Source organism: Tiliqua scincoides, chromosome 9 (genome assembly GCF_035046505.1).
Source record: "Tiliqua scincoides isolate rTilSci1 chromosome 9, rTilSci1.hap2, whole genome shotgun sequence".
NCBI classification, from domain to species: domain Eukaryota; kingdom Metazoa; phylum Chordata; class Lepidosauria; order Squamata; family Scincidae; genus Tiliqua; species Tiliqua scincoides.
The window spans coordinates 47,772,340-47,792,297 of NC_089829.1; the positions used below are offsets into that span (position 1 = coordinate 47,772,340).

At 41.1% G+C, this 19,958-nt stretch overlaps 1 protein-coding gene across 5 annotated transcripts in view; it reads right to left on the reverse strand.

Moving 5' to 3' along the window:
• Nucleotides 1-353: 353 nt before the first annotated feature.
• CBFB (core-binding factor subunit beta) overlaps nt 354-19,958 on the reverse strand; it is a 44,768-nt gene continuing 25,163 nt past the window's right edge. For 2 of the 5 annotated variants that reach the window (XM_066637825.1, XM_066637822.1), the window contains 3 exons: nt 17,265-17,381; nt 13,378-13,473; nt 354-3,863 (listed from right to left, as the gene is read on the reverse strand). In XM_066637825.1, coding sequence (XP_066493922.1) covers nt 3,795-3,863; nt 13,378-13,473; nt 17,265-17,381 — 282 coding nt within the window. In that variant the 3' untranslated portion in view covers nt 354-3,794. Of the gene's footprint in view, nt 3,864-13,346; nt 13,474-17,264; nt 17,382-19,958 lie in introns of all 5 variants that reach the window. The other 3 variants (XM_066637826.1, XM_066637824.1, XM_066637823.1) reach the window with 2 other exon arrangements.

Genomic DNA, 19,958 nt, shown 5'->3' on the forward strand with positions numbered 1-19,958 from the left:
ACTTACTACTGGTAAGTGTGGGTAGGATTGTAGCTTAGGATTGTTAAAAATTTTCCTGCTTGATGATGTCACTTCCCATCATGACATCACTTCCAGTGAGTCCTGACAGATTCTCATTCTAAAAAAGTGGATCCGGGTGCTAAATGTGTGAGAACCACTGCATTAAGGAATATATTTAGGACTAAAATATCCCACATGTGCCAGCATAATTCTTAATGGATGGTATAAAATGCACATTTCTCCCAAAAAGATGACAGCCATTGAAATCTCTGCCCAATTGCCCTTCATCCCTAAACCTAGAATGGCACTTGTCAGAATTGACCACTAAGTATTGGAAAGGAACTTCCAGTCACTTGTTTTCACTACACAGAAGTTTATTATGAATGTGAGATTAACATTACACAAAAAGATAGCAAAAGCATCTTGAAGCTTAAGGCATCTCTTAAGAGACAAGTTCAAGGAAGATGATGCAACTTCTGTTTAAATAGAAATTATGAAAAAATATCACATTGCATCAATAACTTAAAAACGTGCTTTAACAAGCCTGCACTAGCTAGCAAAGAGAGAGGGCGTGTGATCTTAATGCCAGCATTAAGATATAGTAAGAAGCACTTACTAGATAAGAAAAAGTTAACTATTTACATACAGACAGCAATGTTATTAAGCAATGATATCATTTGTGTATTTCTGGTCCAAAACCACTAGCTGAAGCAATCAGAGAACACCACACTGTTTCAGGGCACACTGTGGAAGGGATGCCAGCTGAGAATAAAAAAAACCAGAATTTCTTGCCTGGCAATTCCTGTTCAGAGGAGAGGAAGGGGGCATTTCTGACCCTCTGGGAATTCCACCCCTTCTATCAGGGGGCAGGGCCCATCGTGAAACAAACGTCTCCTCCTTGTGGAAAGGCATCCTGCTCCCAGACTAGTCCTAGAGAGCTGGAAAAACCCTCACATCAACACCAATGGTACGTGCTGGAGGCAGCATCTCTTTGTGAAGAGAGAACAATGACAACAAGGATAATCAACTGACAATAGGAATGAGATTAGGTAGATGTTCAGTAACAGTTACCTAGAACAAATCTCCAAAATACTGGCTACCACCCCACATGTAGCCTATCACCCAGGAGAGCAAGGTACTGAGACTGGTGAAGAGGTAGGTGGAATGTCCCCCCCTTCCTCTTCCCAGAGCTGGAATGCCTAAGAAATTTCAGTTTCCTCTAGTAGAGGAAGGAGGGCATTCCTGGCCCTTTGGGACATAACAGAGCCTTTGGAACTGGGTGGGCCAGGTAAAGTATCATCACTCAGGCCTTCACTACCCAACGCAGGACATGCCTATTAAAAGCAGCCTTGGTTAAGGCTGCTGTGTCCACTGTATAATGCTTTGCAAAGGTGTGCACAACCAGGTGGCCACCTTGCAAATCTCCACCAGGGAGGAGCACCCATCAAAGACAGCTGAGGTGGTCACTCCTGAGGGAGTGTGCCATAATTCCCATAGGTGGGTTCCTATCAGCCAAGGTATAGGTCAACTTGATGCAATAATGGAGCCAAGTGTATGCCAAGCCTTTTCTGTGAGCATTAGGGCATGCTTCTGACCAGGTACTCGCCAAAAATCAGTATCCAGGTACTCAGAAGATTTCTGCAATGTGAGTACCTTTTGTTAACCATCTTCCAGCACTCACTCACTGGCTGAGATGGCATTCCACAGTAATGTGCAAAATGGAGATGCCCCCCTATAGGGATAGATGCTGGAGTTAAGGATTGCCCTGTTCCTTGGAGGTCTTGGAGGAAAAGAAAGAGTGGGAGGTCATTCCACTGCTGGGTTTACTCTTGAGGAAGAACCTGGATTTGTTCCACCTGGGTTTAGGTCTGGACTGCTCTTTTGGGTGGAAACACTGCCTGGAGACCTGAAAGGATAATAGGTATTTGTTCCTGCTCTATTCCTTGCACCCTGCGGGGAGCACCTTCCTCTTGTCCTTGTTCTCTACTAGGAGAGGGTCTAATGCCTATCCAAAAAGTTTCACACCGTGAAAGGAATGCCAACTAGGCGGGACTGAGAGCCAGGATCTAACTCCCAGTGCCTTAACCATATGTTTCTGGCCACTCTGTTAGAAGTGACTGCCCTAACATTAAGCTGTAATGTGTCCAAAGACAAGTCCAGCCAGGAAGATCTTTAAGGTATTCCTAACTTCCTTGAGAATTCCCACCTCAGAGATTGCCAAGTGCCCAGAGGACCGCCCTGGCCATGATAGAGTTGGCAATGGGTCTTACCTCTTGATACAGCGAGTGGCATTCGCAAAGGGTCATTAATGCCCCCCTTCTTCTACCAAACAACAGGAAAATTACTTCCTAGACCATTACTTCTTAAATAGAAGGGAAAGGAAAACATGCAAAGAAACAGTATTAACACAATGACATTTGCCAGCAAAGCATTTTTATCTGGTGAAACCATTTGAGAGCAGTTCCTAGAGATGACAATTTGTGTAGTTAGAAGATTCAGGGTGATAATGTATGGGGAAAAATTCTTTTGTCTTCAAGTAATAGCTGAACTTGAAATAATTGCAGACCCTTCTAAAGTTCAAAATAGCAAAAGGGTTGTTTAAATTATCTGAAACTAGTCACTTGAAGTAGTGATATCCACAAACCGAAATAATGTATTTATAGGATACAAAATATGGCAAAGAACACTCTACTGATTAATGGAGACAAGAAAGCCAGGAATGAACTGCAAAGGTGGACTATGCTCAATCATAATTTTACTCCAAATGTTTCTTGTTCGAAAATACTATGTAATAAAAACATAAAAGGCATCTTTTGGCTAGCATGAGACTTTCTGCATACAATTCAAATGTTTCAATTCATATTTCTACTAAATACAGGCAGAACAGGATATAAAAACCCTTGAAGCAGCTATCTTCAACATGATTGTATTGAACATATCACCTTTATCCTCAGTCTAGCAGACTGCCAAACCTAATCACAAGGTTGCAGTATCCCGTTTTAGATCTATTTTTAAAGAGTCCCTGAAAAAAGAAAATCAGAGCCAGACTGCAGTAAGTTTCAGTAGATTATTCATACAGAGGGCACTGCCAATTAGCAAGTGCAGAAAATACTCTATAACAGAATGTGCTGACAAATTAAGGTCTCTTTTTCAGAACTTTTCCCATATGAAACATAACTTAAATGCTTAAATTTATCACTGGAAATTGCAGTTAATTATAAACATATAATTCCACAAAATCAACTGACAACACTGTGTTGCTGAGTTTAGATTGCATAATGCAAAAGGATAAAATGTGTTGCAAATATGTGCAGAAAAAAGAAAGTGCAAAAAAGACAAACCATAAAGAATGTATGTCTAAAAGCAAGAACACAAGAACAGCCAAACTTCCAAAAGTCAGTACAAAAATTAGTTTAGAAAGTTTTGGTGTTTAATAAATCATACAAAACACTTTATTCTGCAATGTTTTGACCTAAACTGAAATGAACAAATATGACAGTTGAACTGTTTTTATAGCTGCATAAAGTTCTCTTCACTAAAATAGTGCCAATAAAATTATAAGCTTGCATAGAAAAACAAGAATCTCAAATTCCCACTGGCAACATGCTTAAAGAATAGAAATGCAGGTATTGTAACACAAACATAGTGCAAACCATGGCAGAACATGGTAGTTTAGCTGCTGGAGCTTAGGGAATAGACGATAGTATATACCCAGTTATCACAGTTTCTGGTCTTTTGATTCCATCATTTGCCAAGTTAAAAAAAGTACACCCATAGCCACATCAACACTTCTCTCAACGCAGTTTGAGATCATCACCAGTTCCTAGGTTTGATCCAGGGCTAGGGTCTTGTTGTCTTCTTGCCTGAATTAACAGGAAGAGAGGGAGAAGGTGGTAAAGGAGAAGGAAATGATTAAAAATGTCTAAACTATACATTCTGAGCATACAGCAAATCAAAACAGTTTTTACAATAGCACACACAATAACAGTCAATCTAAACCTGCACTGCACATAACTGATTAAGGTTTTCTAGTTCCAGTCTTTCTTCTTCTTCTGACTATAGCACTCAATTGCCATGATACTCCTGAAAGAACCTTGCAGAGCCAGTCCAGCTAAATGTCCCAGCTGGAAAAGGTCATGCAGTGTCATGACAATCATACTGTGGAAAAGAGTGCGGCACCAGAGAGGAGGAATACACATATTAATTAACGTGGAAGAAGAAATTATGTTTTTGTTCTAAGTGGCACCATTTTAAGCAGTTTACTGAAGCAGGTTTCAAAATACAATACACTATGTTTACAGAAATACATGTCAGTATATTTTAAATGAAATGCAAGGTTGTAACTTGTTAGATTGTGATATATAAATTCAAAACATTCAAATGCAAAGTTACTTCAGTCAACACTTTCAAAGTACCACAGACGCTTGCCTATAAGCTGATCTCACAGATAAGTTGAGGACAGGTTTTGAGCTCAAAATCATGTAATTTTCCATCACCCTCGGATAAACTGGTGGTTAAACTTAAGGGGGTGTCTGACTATAGTGTTGTCTGGTTTTACCTGAGGCCAGATCCTGAAAAATAACCTACTAGTAATTGCTGCCCAAGAATTGTACAGTCTCTAATTTATTAAAAACATAGTAGAAGATCATAAGATACATTTTTAATATTTTTAAATTCTGGTCTTCACCACCTTTCTGTAAACACTATCAGAGTAAGTGCACTGTAAACAACATACCACTAAACAGTGGTTCCCAACCTGAGGTTCATGTACCCCCAAGGGGCACTCAATAGGACCTTTAGGGGAACTTGAAAAAGAATGGAATAATGGCAGAATGCAGATAGTGCTCCAGAATGCCTTGCAAGGCCAGCAAGGCAGGAAGGGAGGTAGCTAGATGGCTGTGAAAGCCCCACCAATAGCTAGTTTTTGGTCATCAATTCATGTATGAACCAGTGATTGAGAACTAGCACAGTAAAAAAGCTAAAACATAATATGGAAAGTGATCAATCACCCAGAATTGTTCAGGACACTTCTGGTGCAAAACAGTGCAAAGGCAGAGTCTTCTGTTCTTCAAACAGATAAAAAGAGAAAATACTGTGACGAATACATGAAGTCTGGGTTTTCATATGGAGGAGATGAGGGCTTATATTACAAACATTTTGCTAATATGAAGGGTACAATTTATGGGAATAGGCTGCCAAGGGATATGCAAGTAAAAAAAATTGGGAACCACTGCAGGAGATCCATGAATCAAATTCACCTTTAAGGTGCCTGGTGTGTTAAGCCAGTTGCTCTACATATAACATACAACTTGCAACACATAACTGGGACTGTGCAATTCAATTAACAGTAGAGAGATGAGCAAGTGCAGTTGCATATAGTTGCAACCCTTTTTATTCAGAAGTAGACCCACTGCTTTCCATGGTGTTATTCTTAAGTAATGGTGCACTGAACTGTAGCCTGGGACTCATTTCAAATGGAAAGGAGGATGACATCCTGGTGTTGAAAAAACAGACCTCTGACAAATGCAAGCATTTGCAAAATGGAAGGAGGAGAATAAAGGGTTAATTTTGGCTGGAATTTCCCAGCCAAGTTACCACAGAAATTAACTGCCCTCTAATGATCTCTGAATTGCTTCCAACAGTTCCCATCTCATGGTTTGACTGGATGGAACTCAAACATCAGCAACTGAACTCAATACACTGAATCAATTTCCAGCATGAACAAGGTGGCAGTCACTTTGACTTAATTCATAGGCACTTTATGAGAATTCAGGTAGACTGCACTGGTTCTATCATATAAACAGACTAGGAGACCATTTATGGTGCACAATTCAAGAATGCCAACTTTGCCAGTAACAATAGGTAAGTACATGAAGCTGCAAATGTCACCAAATCTCCTAGTCAAGTATGCTCCAAAGTCAATACAGGGTTCAGAAACATTCTCCTGGTTTGCAAGTAAACGTCCTTGCCTATCCTAACAAGGGAAACTGCAAAGTCTGTATTACATGTAGACAAGAGAGCCTGAGGGCTTCTTCATAACTGGCATTTTATAGTCAGCCAGGTACAAAATGTGTGTTATCTAGTCAGATATAAAAGAGCATTCATGGATACGAGCTAGCATTTTTTCTTTTTCAGAGGAAGAAATGAGGACATGTCCTTCATATGCAAGAATTTGGGTCCTGACATCCACATATAAAGCAGCCTTCCCCACTTCCCTTCAAAATGGGGATGAGTAACTGGAATGGCAGTCCAAACAAGAAAGGCAGCCTTCTGTAAAATGTAGTGGAAAGATCAATGCAGACCAGAAAAGAATGAGTTTGGCTACATATACAAAACCACTAGAATCTGACTGACAGCTGACACATACACCAAATAGTATTTGAATTGTATTATGTTATTTGAGATTTCAATTTAAGTCCTCCTAAAATTAAATGTAAATATATAGTCAGACCTCGGTATCCATGGGGATCCATTCTTGGACCCCCCCCCGATACTAAAACCTGTGGGTGAACAAATCTGTGGATCTAGTCCATATGGCCTCTGAATATGACTGGAGATGGTCTCCAGTCAACATTCTGGAGGTGTTCATAAAGGCCTTTGGAGGTGCCATAAAGAACATCTCCAGTCACATTTGGAGATCCTATGAACTGGATACACAGATTTGTTTATTCACCGGTTTCAGTATCCATGGGGGGTCAGTAATGGATTCCCCAAGGATACTGAGGTCCAACCGTATACAGGTTGTGCCTCTGTATCCATAGGGGTTTCGTTCTGGAACCCCCCATGAATCGACAAACATGAGAGAATGCCCCACCCTCTGCTGAGTACAGAATGACAATTAAAATAAAAAACGCGACTTCTATTTTTTTTACAAAAACTGGAAGTCACATTTTTACTCTATTCGTCATTCTGTGCCTGGCAGAGGCCACAGGCAGATGCAGACGGCCTCTGCCGATCCCAGAAGACCCCCCAGAGGCAAGGAGAGCAGATCTCCCCTTGCCTCCTGGGGGGGGCACAGACTTGATTCATGGATAAATGGAACTGCAGATACGGGCCCCCTGCATACATGTGTGTGGTGTGTGCGCGCGCACATAAATGCACTGTTTATTTTATTTACAAATTTATATCCCGCTTTCATCTCTGTGCTGGGCTTTCAAAGTTTTATGCAAAACAATTGGACTTGCTGACCTATTGCAATGTGCTATACAGTTTTAATACAAAGCATGAATACATAAACTGGGACTGATGACCTTTTGCCAGCATAGTAATTGCACCCTCTCCACACAAATATCATGCCATTCACAAAAGAAATTAGCACTGTTATCACTTAAGCATGATCACTTATTTTACCTTATGTGTACTGGTTACATATTTTATTTTATGTATACTGGTTACAGAACAACATGATTAGTTTAGATGCCAGAATAATGTGATGCATACCATTCAGAAGCAAACTATAGACTACAAAAGTGCTACTGCATGCACGCACCAAGACCACATTTACGATTTGCACAGAATCAATGCTGAGTGTAGGAACTGAGCAAATCAAATCTGCAAGTCAAGCAATAGTCTAAAGCATTTTCTTTGAGTCAATGTAGGTTAGAAAAGGGGCTGAGTAACAGCAAAATACTGACCCCACAGCGATCAATAGTAATTATATATTTATAGCATTGTACCCGATGTGAAACTATATTTCTCAACTGAAAGGATCCTTGTTCTAGTGGAAAAAGCTTCATAAGAAGCTAAGATTCTTAGCTGTCTTCTATTGACACAGACGGATACAATAATAGCAGCCAACTGAAAAATGCATATCAGGGGTTTAAACTCAATTTCTAAGGGAGTCCAAGACATCATAATTTGTGTTACCCTTTTGAAGGAAAAGTTATTGCAACATTATTAATTGCCAATTCTGGCATTTCAAAGAATGCAAATTCAGTAACTATTCCATGATTACATAATCTGATGTTCGGATGCTCTTGCCTCCTCCATTCAATGCCAAAATTTATCAACTTTTTCCCCTTATGTTTATACCCAGGGCCTTTCCTGTGTCTCTCGATTCTAGCCTGGACAGTTTGAAAACCTGCTTTCCTCCCTTACTGACAGAGCTGGTCCAATAAAGAGCATCACGTGCGCCATGCTGAATTCTCTCATTTATGACTAAACCCTGCAACTATGCCAAGTAAAACAATGTAACAGAAGGCTTGGTCAGCATACCAGCAAGCACTCTGGCAACTGCAGGTTTAGTGACATCAATCTATGATATTTTTGCAATGTTCTGCTCTGAACCAATTTGCATGATTTGCCACACTGCTTATTGAAGCATGACCAGCACAGAACAATCAAAGATGCTTAAATGTATGCAGCAAAACCATCTTCACTGTCTCTAGAACAGTGCTTCCCAAACTACTACAAGGAAATTGGGAGTGCTGTAGACTGCTGTGGGGGAGGGGGAAGGCAGCAACACAAGGGTTTTCTACCTACCTGCAGCCAGTGCTGCAGTCCTGGAGGGCCCAGGGAGCCCTCCGCAGGGCTCCCTTTGCCTGCAAACACCCCAAAAATGATGAAACAGAGCAGAGGGTTCCCCGCACTCCCCAGACCCCGCAGGACTGCAGTGCTGGCTACAGGTAAGTAGAAAACCCCCTTCCAGCCCTTGCCAGCAGTAAGATCCTGGGGATTGCATTGCTGCCTTCCCTCTGCCCCTTAAAAGGGTATAGGCCAAGCATCCTAGGCTGGTGGGTCATGACCCACCAGTTTGGGAACCACTGCTCTAGAACTTGCAAAGCCAAACCCCCCCCCCCCCCCCCACACACACACAAAGACAGGCTAACAAATAGCATACAAACCCAGCACTTCTCTATTCTGCACTCAATTCTAAGACTTGCACAATTTTTACAGGAAAAATGGACATATGCAAAGCAGTCGAAGTGGGTTCAAGTAGGATTTGCAGTAGACAGGATCTCAGTAGACAGGATCTCAGTGCCCTGTACAATCCACTGCCCCTTCTCTAGAGTCTAGTGAGTCTAGACTAACACAGTGGTTCTCAAACTTGAGTCATGAAGACTCGCCATTTTGGGCCTGCAACTCTGCTTTGTGTGTGCGCACACTTGCTCACTATTTTTTCCACTGCTTCCACTTGCCCCTTCCAGATCAGTTTCTCGATTCAGAAGTCGGCATTTAAACCAACAGGAGCAGCACATTTGGTGGGAGGACGGTAGGTTGGCTCCAGGAGACTGGGGGTGGAGGGGAGGAAACAGGTCTCTTGTCCATCTTGGAAGGAACTAACAATTGACTGGCCCAACTGATTGATTTTTGTCTCTAGATAAGGGAGTAGAGAAGGAAGAGCCCAATGGACAGGGGAAGGGTTCTTGCCATAGGGAAAAAAATGCCTGGATACCCCATGGAAGGGGCTAAGAAGGCAGGCAAAGCAGGGGGGAGGCTTTTCCTTGTGACAGAAGAGGAGGAAGGAAGCCCCACTGACCACAACGGGACTTCTCAATAGAACTGCAAAGGATTGGGTCGTAAGCCTCACAGCTGCTTGCCAAGCTTGGACGCCTTTCTGTTGGTCCATCTAGGGACATGCTGCTCTGGGACATGCTGTTCGGCGCTCCTTCTGAAGGTGGAATCAGGAGTCGTGATGTAAACAGAGGGGAATGTTGCTGGTGCTTGGAAGGATCCAATCACTTTCTGAACTGCTGCACTCACTTGAATAACAGCAGAGCTTTTGTTTACATCAATAAAATGAAAATGGTGCTAGAAGTGAAGAACATCAACCACCTTGCTGGTGGCAGATGGGATGGGAACGGAGGGAAGTGTTAAATGAGAACTCCAAAACACCACACGCACCTCCTTTTTTCCGCAGAGCTGCTATTTGACTTCAGTCAAAATGAGTCTAAAAAAGACTCAGGATAAGTCATGCTGGCTGCCCATTATGACTGGTTTGCAACTTGAGTCAAGGGAAGAGAGACTCACGACAACTTACGACTTGGTGCAGCGACTATGGCACATTCCTGGCACTGGGACCCACTTTTTAAAATGACACTCTATCAGGGCCCACATAGCTTTAGGAGACTAAAAAAGCTGATCTAGAAAGAGGCATTTTTATTTATTACAATTCATATTTTTATTTATGTATTTGTTTGCAAAAAACTTGATTAATTTCTCATAGTGAGCCAGCCCTAATGGAAAACCTCAAGGTTTGAGAAACTTGCCTTCACCTGCCCCCACTTTCTATCAGTGACTACTTTGGAGGAAAAAAAACCCAGAAAAAGATGCTCAAACATTTATCTCCTTGTGTTTATTCAAGCTTGCAAAATCAAGGAGCTCAGTTCCTTGCAAACTGCAACTCAGCTGTTTGCAGTGCAGTTACGCAGCTATCTGATTTTTGAACAGCCTCAGGAATTGAGGTAGTTATCTAATCTTTCCATCACCTATGTTCACTGGGGGCTCTGCAGGACCCATCTGAAATGGTCCTGACCCAGCAAGTGGGCCCGGACCCACAGTTTGAGAAATGCTGGACTAGTAGAATCTAGCTTTTCTTCGTACCAAATCCTGATTCTTTTTAGCAAGGAGCACAAACCCATCATACAACGATCAGACCGAGATGCAGAGAGTTTGGTTTTTCCACTCTGATTTGCTTCAATTGTGACAGATTCAAATGAAGTTAACAGAGCTAAAATCCAAAATTTCTGCAGTCTTGTCCTAGGACCTGCTTTACCCTGAAATTAATGATGGGTTAGCAAAGCTTGCAAACATGCATTCTCACTGACATTTAGGGGTTACATTGCATGCAGAGCATTACATTTTTACTCATAAAAGATAATATGGTTCTAAAGGACAAGCAGGAAGAAACATTTGCTATCCCTCCAGCACAGAAAATTTATAGGCAACACATGCCAGATGCCATCACATGATACTTTACATCCATCCTTCCCAAGAATCACCTGATTCTGGCTATCAAAAGAATACACTAAACCAACCCAACACATTCAACTCTTCCCTGAGGCCTGAATTTGCTTATTTCCTGCATGCTCAGCTTCCCTACCACAACTGTCCCTTTAGTCTCCTTCTATGCTTACCACCTACCAAACTTTGCTGTTTTAGAACATATCTAGCTACTTCATCTGTACATATTTGTTTTAAGAGATTTTAGTTCTGATTTGTTAATCTTGATTTGTAATTTAGACTATTCTACATTCTCAACTTGGAAGGAAAAAATAGACGAATAGATAATTTTTCTTCTCATAGTGAGTGGTAGATTTTATTCATTACAAATTTAATGAAAAGATATTAAAAAAGAGAAGCAAATTAAAAGATATTTTAAAAGATCTTTAATTGGTTGTCAGCCCCAAATAGAAAACATTTTTCAAATGATGTGGTAACATGGTATGAAATGCCTTGCTTCCACATTCTCATGTTGCATAACTACTCCTCCTCCTGCCACTACAAGAATGCATTTGTATCACTTCTGTACGTTTTTAAACAAACATCCTGTTTTCTACAAAGTGTACTGATTCCAACATGCTCTCTCTCTATACAGTAATTCTATTTGTAAGATCTTTCATTTAAGCAAGTTATTTTTTTAAAATATTCTTGAAATATTTATCATAGCTATTCTAGTTTCTGTGCCATTGAGCCACAATGCTACCCTTTAAGAAAGTGGACAGTCGATTTCCCCTAACAGTGTGAATATCGAGTATACTGAATGTTACAACAAGGCCCCCTTTTTTCTTTTTGCAACCACCACAAGGCTTCTTATAGTTAAAAAGAAAGTTGCACAGTATGTTAGAAAGTTATGGAACATCTCTTCTACAAAAGAAAGCTGTATAAATAAAGAACAAAATCTGTGATCATTTTCATATGCTCCTAAAGTTTAGTTGAATGCTTCCAAAGAGCTGGCGCCTCTCTTTTGGGTAGTGGCAGACCAAGTACTGCAAGGGTTTCTCTCTCTTTATTGGAGTTCAAATGTGGTATCTATTAAAGGCATTTTAAAAAATGCAGACTTAGCAGCAACCCTAAGGGATAATTTCTAACAATGTGACTTTCAATCTTCTTATTTCCAATCATCAGGCATTTTATTCTGAACACATCTGCAATAACCTTATGATCTGAAAATAAGTTTTTGGGTTTGGTTTTAAAAAGCTGTTCTACTCTGAGCAGAAAACAAGGAATTTTTACAGAATGCGTCTCTCTAAATTGGTTTTCTACAAACATAAAAACAAAGTGGAGACTTAGCTGGAGTTCACTTTGCACACATTTCACAGTCAAAATGACCTTTAAAAGTGTATCAGTGAGTGAGGAAAAAAATAGACTTTGGTCTCTAATAAGGCAGTGTGCTTCCTGTTAGTCTAAAACTACTAGTCTGAAACATAACCAGAAGCGCACTGTTTTGACTAGCAAAAGGAACAACGAATATAAGAGCACAATAACTGGTCTTTACTGCATGCTCCACAGTTTACTTTACGGCTTTTTTCAGCAGCAGCTTCAGCCTCTGCAATTCAAGGCTATCTTCCATGCATGTCAGAAATGTTTCCTCTCCACCGCTCTTAACTCAAGTTCATAAGCCATTCTCGTTCCAACAATTAAACAATGAAAATCCTCCTGCTGCAGTCAAACGTTTCTGCCACCTTTCTATTCAGAATACTAAAACCAACACACTGAAATGATGTGAATATATACGATCAATTATAGGAATTCCCCAAAAGGCATCATAATCTTTACAGAAGCTTCTCTTGTATGTTGCATGTCACAACTACAGATCCGTGCCATATTTGCCTCTTCCCCCCCCCCATTTCTCCATCAAAAGCCCTTGTTTTGTGTACCTAAAATATCTTGTGTGTTACTAAATAATGTGCAGATGACAGGATGCAAAATCTAACACATGCAGTTACTCATGTGTCACACAAAGTAATGGCTAAATTTCTCTTGGACAGGAGATTGCCCAAAATGAGAGTAAAACCAACATCAACCGCTAGCTTACATTCAATATGAGGCTGACAGATGAATCAGACCCACCAGTCTAAGAATGTTCTCCAGGGATTTAGACAGGGGTCTTTCCCAATCCTTGATGAAAGTATCAGGAATTGAACCTGAAACAGTGTGTCTGCAAGCTACAGCCCCTTTAATACTAATGTCCCTTCATGCCAATACCCTTCTGACTTAGGAATAAAAAATGCCAGCAATTCCCTGCATTAAAAAGCAAACTTGCTTTGTTAGAAGGGTTCAGACTCTCAAATTACTACCTTAATGCTCTTAGTATAAACAGGATTTGTTAAAATGACAAAATTCAAACAACAACATGTTCTAGACAGAGAAGGTATTAAAAAATCTAGATTTTGTAGAGTACTAACCAGTAACTGACAGCAGCTGTGAAACTCTCACCTCCATTTCCTCCCGATGAGACCTGTCTCTGTCCTCAAATTCACGAGTTCTTCTTCGAGCTTCTTCAAAAGCCTGTTGTGCCAATGCATCTTCCTGCTATCAACCAAAAGACAGTCATCCACAAAGCAGCTACTCTTAATTTGAATCCAAAAATGGCCAGTTGGTTCTGGCTGTCATTTAGCTAACAAATAACGGGGAAAAAATCAGTCACGAATGATGCAGGAACACATCATACCCCAACATCGCAAGAGCTACTTTTCAGAATTTAGCTTCAGTTTGCCAGATTAAAGGTTAGCTTTAGAAAAAAATCTAAAACAGTGGTTCTCAAACCCAATAGAGTATTTTAAAAAATCGATGCTAAAATACTCTATTGGGACCCTAGCTTTACAAAACTTAAAAAGGTGATCTACAAAGAATTAATGTTTTTTATTTATTTACATGTAATATTTCATTTATTTGGAAAAACTCACCTTCACCTGCACCCATTACCTGTCACTGACTGAAAAAGACTCACATGCCAAGAAAAAGATGCTCAAACGTTTATCCCCCTATATTTACATAAGCTTGCAAACTGCAGGAGCTCAGCTCTTTGGAGGACAGTTAGAAGCTACCTGATTTCTAAACAGCCTCAGAGCTTGAGGCAATTAGTTATCTGCTCTTTCCATGACTCTTATTTTCACTGGAGACACCCTGGAACTCACCAGAAATCTGGCTCCAACCCACAGTTTGAGAAACACTGATCTAAGACAACTTTTAATGAATTTTAATTTCTTGACTTCTTTTGCTTTTTAAAAAATAGTTTTGCATGTTCAGCTGCGATACAATGGGATAGTAGTTCCCAAAACTTTTAGCGCCAGGACCCACTTTTAAAAACACCACCCTATTAGGACCCACCTAACTTTATGAGGGGTGACATGATTGAGACATGCAAAATTATGCATGGGAAGGATAAAGTGGATAGAGAGATGCTCTTTACACTCTCACATAACACCAGAACCAGGGGACACCCACTAAAATTGAGTGTTGGGCGGGTTAGGACAGACAAAAGAAAATATTTCTTTACTCAGCGCGTGGTCGGTCTGTGGAACTCCTTGCCACAGGATGTGGTGCTGGCGTCTAGCCTAGACGCCTTTAAAAGGGGATTGGACAAGTTTCTGGAGGAAAAATCCATTATGGGGTACAAGCCATGATGTGTATGCGCAACCTCCTGATTTTAGGAATGGATTAAGTCAGAATGCCAGATGTAGGGGAGAGCACCAGGATGAGGTCTCTTGTTATCTGGTGTGCTCCCTGGGGCATTTGGTGGGCCGCTGTGAGATACAGGAAGCTGGACTAGATGGGCCTATGGCCTGATCCAGTGGGGCTGTTCTTATGTTCTTATGAGTCTAAAAAAATGTTTCACTTTACCAGTCACTTAAGCCTCTGCTTTTATCCTGTTTACTATGGTGTGGTGGTGGGTGCTTCCTGGAACATTTGTTGAGTTCCATGTTGATAGGATAAGGGCCATTTTGGTGACCTTACATTCCCTTTTGCCTGACCTTTGATAAGAGCCACAGCATGATCATCTACTTGTGAGTAAACATGCATGTGTGGCTTAGTTTTGCTTTCCATAGGGTTCAAAACACTGTCAGCTTGGAGGGAGGGGATTTCTTTCTACAGAGCTTTTGGGACTTGCGTTCATCGGAACAGGACATTTCTGGTGGCATTGCGTTCCTTTCAGTCTGCCCTTTGAAGTGGACTGAGGCATGGTTACCTACTCATTAGTAAATGTGCATGTATGGTTCAGTTATCTTTCTACAGGCTCAACAAAATCAATTTGCCTGTTTCATGACCACCAACAACCAGGTTGCTGCCCATTGCTGGTTCCCGATCCACAATCTGGGAGACACTGCAACGGGAGCATGGACCAGTTCTGCTGTGTGTTCAGGGCCAAATGAGGCTCCCCACAGGGCCTCTCGTCCCTCAGAGTACATGACAACGCATCAAGCCACTGTATCACATTTATGTCCTGCCCTTCCTTTGAACCCATTTCTTCCCAGTACAATACCAAAACCACTAAAACACAATAGTGCTTGATTACATTACAGGGAATGGGAGGTGATTTTAATTATACAGAAATGGATGACTGAATCAAAAAATGGGAGGACTGCACAGATTGCCTTTTCTCTGCAATAGTACACACGATATTGCCCATACATGCATGTGGCCAGGGGATGGAAGGAAGAAGATTACAGGTCTATTAGAACCTCAAGAAAGTGTTAGCTGGCAAAGGGATAATGAGAGATATAAAATATTACATCAGTTTACTATTTAGCCAAAGGCTATCATAAACTGTTATAATTTGCTTTGGCATAGGAAACAAACAAACAAATAAACAAACCTTCAAAAATGAAGTGGCATATAAGATATAAAACAAGGTGCAAAAGGAACCAGTAAGGAAGTACTACCTACCACAATTCTATAAATTTCAATATTGTGCCTTACAGCAGAGATGGCTTTGGTTTTTCTTGGCAAATGTGATCTCCTACTGCATCAAACAATAGCTAAAGCGTTTGGAGTTATTTCATGCAGTTATTTTGCCATAAGGGAATTTTATAATGTAAGAAAATTTTATTTCTAATATTTTCCATTCACAGAGAGGTGAGGAATACCACCCAGTTCAATATCTTGGTTACCATTTCCCCTTCACCTCAAGTGAATAATTTCCACCAAAAATGTTTATAATTTAAAATTTCTAATGCACCACCTCAGCAAACTTAGTTTCAAAACCTTGTGCATGGATTGCTGCTTGAGTTTGCACTCCTACCTAACCCTGAAGCGAACTTGCTTATAACTGTGTATCTAATAATACAAGATAAACTGCTGTGAAAAGCAAGCTTGGCCCCTACAGAACTGAACCTTTTCCTCCCCACAAACTCCTTTGGTGGTTTTATATCAATCACAAATTGTAAACTGAAATTATAAAAAAAGACATACGCAGTACTTTCAATATAACAGTATCCATTTAATAGCAAAGACTAACAAGATTAACAGAGAATAAAAAGAGAGTTGTCTGCTTAAGATAATTCAGCTACATTTTAATGTACCACAAGACTAAGCACATTAAATTTTAAATTTAAAATAAAATAGTTGTAGTGCGAGAATGTCAAAATTGCTTTTTTTGCCCAAGGCACTACCCTGTACCCTTAAAGCTATTTTGTGAAATGATGTGAAAGGGTGCCCCTTGTGGCCTTGCTCAGTTTAATACAAACATCTGTCGATCAATAAATGTCAGCTCAGCCCAACAATGTGCACTGAACATAACTCAGTTGGAGGGGGGCCACAGCTCAGTGGTAGAGCAGATAAAGACTCCTGACATCACCAGGTAGGACAGAGAAAAAGTCCTGTCTGAAATCCTAGATGGCAAGGACTAATCAAAGATGGATGTACTAATGGTCTGACTCATTACAAGACAGTTTCCTGTGTTCCAGAAGAATGAGACAGGAGCAGGAAGCATATAGTTTTTACATGTTTTAAATTAGAAATAAAGGAATCAGAGTAAAAAGGGGGAAGAGAACCAGAAGCTAAGACCAGTAAAGAAACTGAAAGAACATGTGCAGGACCACTCTGAGGGGTTAGGGGTAGGATCTTCAACCTTGCATGATCAGAATCTTTGCATGGTGTGATGGTAACCTAGGATTTGAAGCCAGTTTCAGTCTAACTGGATTCTGCATTTTGATGCAAGGGAGAAATCTAGCGGTATAATTAAGTGGTATAGTTAAGGTACTTATGCTACCTCTGAACTATATAATAGAGAATGCTTCCCCCCCTAAAGTTATGAAGTATATCATAATTACAGATGTTGTCTCTAAACTGGAATTTGAGAGAACTGAAACTCTCTTCCTTACCTGCGCCCGCTCTTCATCAAATTCTAGACACCCCATGCCATCTAGTCTTTGGAGATCTATCCAGCCTTTCCAAATAACACAGACTCCATTAAGAATCATAGGCGCTTTTAAGTAGACCTGAAATAAGAGAAGACATACAAATAATGGAAACTGAAATGCACGCGCACACAGTGATATGCATTATCAACTCTCTATAAGCTCAAAACTCTGTTTTTAGTACTTTATTTTTTGCTTTCACCAGCATGATATCCAAGCTTCGCTACAGTATTTAGCTACTTTTAACCCATCTTGACTCCAATAAACTTTCCTTTGATTGCAATGAACAACTGAAATGTTCCCCATGTCAGGCAATACCTTGTAATTATTGAAAGTCATGGTTGCAACAAATATTTTTGGTTATTTTTTATTTTGAATTGGTTTTGTGCTATAATAGCATAGTACCATGCTTTGCAAAGGCATTCGCAAAAGGAAAAGAAATTAAGAAAGTGTATATGTAGTTTGAATAATGTGAAGCGTGTTGATGCAGAAAAATGATGAAGTGAAATTCAGAATATAACATTTGATGAAGAAATAGCAAAGGGAAGATTGTAGTGGAAAAAAATAGAGTGAAAAATATATATGACCTTTGTTTCTCTACTTAAGGACCTCTTTGTAGACCACATTGGAGGTTCTCCCCTCAGGTGCTAGGATCACCAGGCTGCTGGGTGAGCTCACTCTTGAAGAGGCCACGTAGAACTAACTGCCCACGTGAGAAGCACTGTAAAGCCCCCCTCAAGTCAATTCTTGCCACCTGCAGAGACTGCCCTGGGACTTGTTGAGGGTCAAAGCAAAGTAGACCTTGAGGGGAACTGAAGCATCTTAAACTTGAAAAAGTACTCTGATGGTATGAGTTGCATGCATGGTATGAACACCAACTCTCCCCAAGCACAGTCAGTGAACACTGTGGTATTGATGTTCCTGTGGAGGGTCTTCACTCGCAGCCTGGTGCCACTGCAGAGTTTGGGCAGGTTGAGGTTCCGAAGCAACATTACTGGATCCGCCACTTTGAGAAGAAGCTTGTGGGCTGGGAACCCAGGAGGGTTGTGGAACTCCACGGGTACTGAACCACCCCTCCCTATCTGTCTTCTCACTGGAATACAGGTATAAGCAGAGCAATGCCTCCTGTGAGGGAAGCTAGAAGGCACCACATAACTCTTGAGCCTGTGCCCTTCCCTAACTCTCCTCTCACTGGAACACAGGGGTAAGAAGAGCAAGGGCTGATGATAGCACAAGTTCTCAGGAGAAATTGAGTTGGTATCCTTCAGTCTCGGAAGACTATGGTGTCACGCCCTGAATGGTGGTTCTGGAACAGAGTGTCCTCTCCAGTGCGCGAAGCCTGGGTAAAGTAGGTATGGAGGATAGGCTGTTACCCATGCAGCAAATCCCCCCTCTCCACGTCGCTGGAATGGTCCAATGGAAAGGCAGAAGCCAATACGGTTGGTTCCAGCGGCGTCGCAGGAGTTGCCAGAACGTGACTGTGTTCAGCCATGAACTGCCTCAGGGACTCCGGCTCCAGATTTTGCCTGGAGGTTGACTCCTGAAGCCTTTTCCATAACTGGATGTAGCCACAAGGCAGTGGAGGTTTGGGATCAGAGTTTTCCTTCTCTCAGATGAGCTGCCTTCCCAGGCTAACGAGTCCCATCTACCCGGTGGCTGTTTAGTCGCTTCTTACGACAAGTACAGCCAAACTGAGGGCCTATTCTTATCCCCAGCCCCCAGGAGAAAGGCTTGATAAAATCTTGGGGTAGCAGAACTTTGCATTGAGCCAGAAATACACTTCATCTTACTGATCAAACACTAAAATGACTGTTATTTTACTGTTACTACCCCTTGCCATACTGACTTTAAAAAGGTTAAGTTAAAAGGGCTGTTCTGACCTCAGTTGCCATGTAGGCCACAGGCCTCTCTCAAGCACTAGTACAGGGGGAAAAGCCAGCCAGACCTAAATAATAGAAAGGGTTCTATAATTCACCCATGAATTTAGATTCGCCCCTTTAGGGGCTGATTAGGGCAAAATCCTGAATTATGTTTTTAAGCATTTGTATGGGTAACTTTTGTAAGCAAAAACCAAGTAGGTATCTCATCAGGCCTAAGAGATACTGAGAAGTTTGTGAAAACATGTTTTCACACCTTACCTTGATTTGCCTTGAAGATTGCCTTACCCTGAGGAGGCCTTTGTGATTGGCCCCCCCCCCCCACATTGCAGGATGCAACACATGCCCTGTTGGCCCAGCTGCATTGGCACTGGATTGCTGGATAGGATTGGGCCCTGGGTCAAGGAATTATTCATTCTCCCCTATCCTTACAGTTATTCTTTTTCAGGAAAATTCCCCCTCCATCCACTTGCCATCTTTAACTCATTGTTATGTCTGCACAGATGGTTAATAATGCTGTGATGACAACCTAAGGTTGAAGTCAGTTTCAGCCTAATGAGTTAAGGCAGACATGTGAAGTAACTGCACAAATGATAATTAAATCTGTTTATGTACACAATACACAAAAAGTGAAGAGGATTCCATTAGGATTGGAACAAGTGGGGGAGCTCTCTCCTCACCCTTTCTAACCCCCTCCAAGTCACTTTCCATTTCATTATATTCAAAAATTGTGGGACACAAGCATACACAAGCTTTCAAATGCCAACAAGAAACAGATATC